The 3895-nt window shown below is 39.3% G+C and overlaps 1 protein-coding gene across 1 annotated transcript in view; it reads left to right on the top strand.

Annotated features, from left to right (window-relative positions):
- The first annotated feature begins 3574 nt into the window (after positions 1-3574).
- VWA2 (von Willebrand factor A domain containing 2) overlaps positions 3575-3895 on the top strand; it is a 23774-nt gene continuing 23453 nt past the window's right edge. Inside the window, exon 1 of the mRNA XM_010007941.1 lies at positions 3575-3654. Coding sequence (XP_010006243.1) covers positions 3575-3654 — 80 coding nt within the window. The remainder of the gene's footprint in view (positions 3655-3895) is intronic.

Raw genomic sequence — 3895 nt, forward strand, 5'->3', positions numbered from 1 at the left:
GACAGGCAGCCCACAGAAACTTTGAAGGAAGAGGTAGTCGATCCTCTCAGTTTTCTTAAATTCCTGATGTGCAGGAAGTTTATTTCCATGTCATAGTCCTCAGGATCTACAGACTGGTGGTTCACCTTAGTCCTGTGTAAATTCAACTGACTCAGGATTGTGCTGGGCATATTTCACATGTGGTTGCTTTCACTGGTGATTGGGCTGTTAGATTATTTATAACAAGAAATTTGAGGATATGAATGAGCGATCAAGATGTGTACATTTTTATTCCTTGCAAATATTATTTTAATTTATCTTCCTTCCTTTATGTCTCTGCTCTCTTTCCTCTCTAGAGGACACAATGAACAAAAGAACTTGCAAGTGGAGTAAATTAACTCTTAAACAAACAGCAGATGTCATAGTGTGTACACTGTACAGTCCTGGAGAAATCAATTGTCAGATTTCGAATAGCAATGGTAAGTTTATTCAGCTTTTTACTTTCTTTTAGCTTCTTTGCTCCCCAATTTGTCATTTATTATATTTCTAATGCATTACTGTTTCAAGTGAGCTTATAGCACCAAAGCCTACCCCGAGTTCTAGTATCTAAGAATACAAGTGGAATGATGAAGCCTGTCGTGACAGGTTTTCAGGCGAGATAATTGTTCATTTTTATATTACCTTGACTAGTGTAGAACACAACTTTTTTTTTTTTTTTTTTTTTTTTTTCTTTAGAAAAAGGAAAACCACCAGCTATAAAATGCTTACAAATCTCTTAATTCAATTACAAAGGATACCTACCCTAGCTGCATCTTTAGTGCAAAGAAGCTGTCTGACAGCCCAGGAGAGAAAATAAGGTGTAGGTTGTGCCCTGCAAAATGTATGGAGCTTTAAGAGGAAAGAAAGGTTGTTGCTGCTTGAACTGGAATTTGTGTTTGAGTCACAGGGGCATGAAATTCACCAGCTATAAAATGCTTACAAATCTCTTAATTCAATTACAAAGGATACCTACCCTAGCTGCATCTTTAGTGCAAAGAAGCTGTCTGACAGCCCAGGAGAGAAAATAAGGTGTAGGTTGTGCCCTGCAAAATGTATGGAGCTTTAAGAGGAAAGAAAGGTTGTTGCTGCTTGAACTGGAATTTGTGTTTGAGTCACAGGGGCATGAAATTAATGACAGAGCAAGAGTGCACTTACATCTATACAGACCCACTTCTGGTTTGTGCGTTCCTGGTTGCTTTTTTTGTTATTGCTGCTTTGTGTGGACATGGTGTGATGACACTGTCTGTGACACCTGGTCATTCAGCCTTGTTAGCCTGACAAGCTGTTCAGGCTTTGCAAATTCTGAGTTCGAGCCCAAAGTATTCTTAACAGTGAGGGAGCTTAATTTATTGTCCTAGTTTTTCAGAAGAAGGGACACTCTGCTGATGTATTAGCTCAATATTAAAAAAAAAATAAAAAATAAAAAAGAAAAGAAAACATAGTGTTAACTCATAAATGTTGACTGCACATGGATTGTTACAGGCTAAGTGCTGAGAATGAACTTGGACACTGTATCACGTAACAGCTCATGGAAACCAGGATAGATTAATTTAAAAATACTAGGCAGACTGCAAGAGTACACCTAAGTGTTTGACAGTTCTTTTTAACGTCATAATCATCATCATTTTTAAAATAATAATAATGAGAAAAAACAAATGGGTTTTGTCTTTTTAATTTTGGTTGTGTTTTGAGGGGGAATATGCACTGGAAAACAAAGGTAAGGAGCTAGAAACAGTGTAAAAGTCTTCTCTCAAGAATCTGAACAAAATTCTGAAAACAACACTTACATCTTTATGAATATGGTAATCAGAAACTATTCACTTGTTCTGGGAGCTTGCTTCTTATCAAGTGGCCTTTTGTATATACCAGAGTATTTAAAAATTCCTAGAAAACAGATTCTTATTATTGGGATAATCTGTGTTTATAAAATGGTGCTTCACGTGTGATTTATCTTGCCCCAGTCTTTTCAGGTGATGGCTGTTGGTACAGAACTTGTCTTCTAAAAGCTTCTCAGTCTGGTGCTGCTAATCACTGAATACTACTTAAAGGTGCCTTTTCAGAAAAGTATCTTTTCACTTGCAGGTAAAAAAAACCAAACACAACCCTAAAACACCCTGATTGGTTTTCCCAAACATTATATATCTGTACTTATTCTGATGGTGGCGTTCATTCCTTAATACTGATAAACATAGTGATCTGCTGAAATAATGTGCTGGTTAACACTGTGAAAGCTGCTGTAGAAAGTTTCTAGTTAATTACCTGTAGAATCTAAGTTAGTTATATTAAGAAAATTTCAGATATTCAAAAACAGTGATAGCATTACACGTAAGATTTAAGTCATACCATAAAGGAATTATTTATAGAACAAACTTGATTGTAGGTGTTTTTTTTCAGGAATAGAGAAAGCTGAGTGGTCTCCACTATTACTTGACAAACTGAAAGCACTGTTGTTGAATAAATATGTCACAATTACAGTAAAAGGGATTAATAAAAATGTTGATTTGGTAACAGTGGAGAAATTTGGTGAAAATGGTGGTCTTGAATGCAGCTGACAAACTGGTAATGGAAGGTTTGGTTACATCCTGCAGTGCTGAAAATTTACTCTAACTTCTCCCTTCCCTAATCTCTTAGATTTACCTGGTAGGAAAGGACTGAAAGTACAGTAACAAAGATCTTCCCAATGTTTTAGAAATAAAGGTGTTTAACAGCTATGTTGTGGTAACAGTAAGACAAAAATGTTCTCTCCAAAGCTGAAGTGCCAGTGTATTTAAAATTAATTTTTCTGGTGCTACTTTCTTCCTTGGCTTTTGTTTTAGGGGCTGGATTTGGAGGTGGGTGTGTGATGGGGTGGAATCTAGCCCAGTTATATATTGTTTCACTCCAAGTCAAGCCATTGCAGAAAAGAGAACAACCAAACTCTGAGCAAGGTCCAGGTGCTGCAGGCCCATGGCACAGCTCATCTTTTGTCCTTGCCAGTTTATTCTTAGAAAATATGGCTATTTATAACTAAAAAATACATTAACACTTATCAAATAGTATTGATTTGTAGAGTACATTTCTGCTCCAACAGTTCCATGTCTTCAGTTGTAAAAAAACCCCAACCAACCAAAAGTCAAAATAAACAAAAGAAATGGCATAATTTTAAAAACAAGCCCCCTAAATAACTCCTGCAGGTGTAGTAGATGTGAATAGGGTACTTTTACTTACAGATGGAAAACGGTTTTCTGTGGAAAATCAAGGATTAGAGAAAACATTCTCCAAAACAGCTTACTCCTAAACCTTATGGCTGTTGGTGGTACAAAGCAACCTGCAGCCTGTGGTTTTCCTTCTGCTCTGTGGTTACTCCAGGCTTGTTACAGCTGTGCTCCAGGAAGATCCAGTGCTCCAAGGGTGCTGACACTTTCAGCTGTGCTTAGTCTATTGGACAGGAGTGACTTGTATACGGAACCTAGAGCTCTGTGGGTGTTCTTGGCTTCGGGGTTTATTTTTTTCCAAATCTTGGTTGTAAATGGGGGGATGCAATGGACGAGGAGAGGCTGTTGTAGCTAAACTCGACATGAAGCCAAGTGTGAAGGAGGCCGCTCGTGAGCTCATCAGGTGTGTAAGTGCTACTAGTCAGAGTTTTGCAGAGAAAAGGTAAAATGCTGCTTTAACGGCCCATCTTTTCAGCCGTCTCTCGGCTTGTGGATAACATTTTAAACCTCACGTTAATGTTCTGGACCCCGTGGAAAAGCAGAGCCCAAAGACAGAGCTCTCCGGGCGCCCGGCGGGGGCTGTGGGTCCGTCCCGGCCCCTCGGCAGAGCGGGGGGAGAGCGGGGAGGGCAGCCCCGGCCCGGCTCCTCCTCCGGCCGCCCCCAGTCTCCCCACCGCCTCCTC

This window comes from Chaetura pelagica, unplaced genomic scaffold (assembly GCF_000747805.2).
Source record: "Chaetura pelagica isolate M959 unplaced genomic scaffold, ChaPel_1.0 scaffold531, whole genome shotgun sequence".
Lineage (NCBI taxonomy): Eukaryota > Metazoa > Chordata > Aves > Apodiformes > Apodidae > Chaetura > Chaetura pelagica.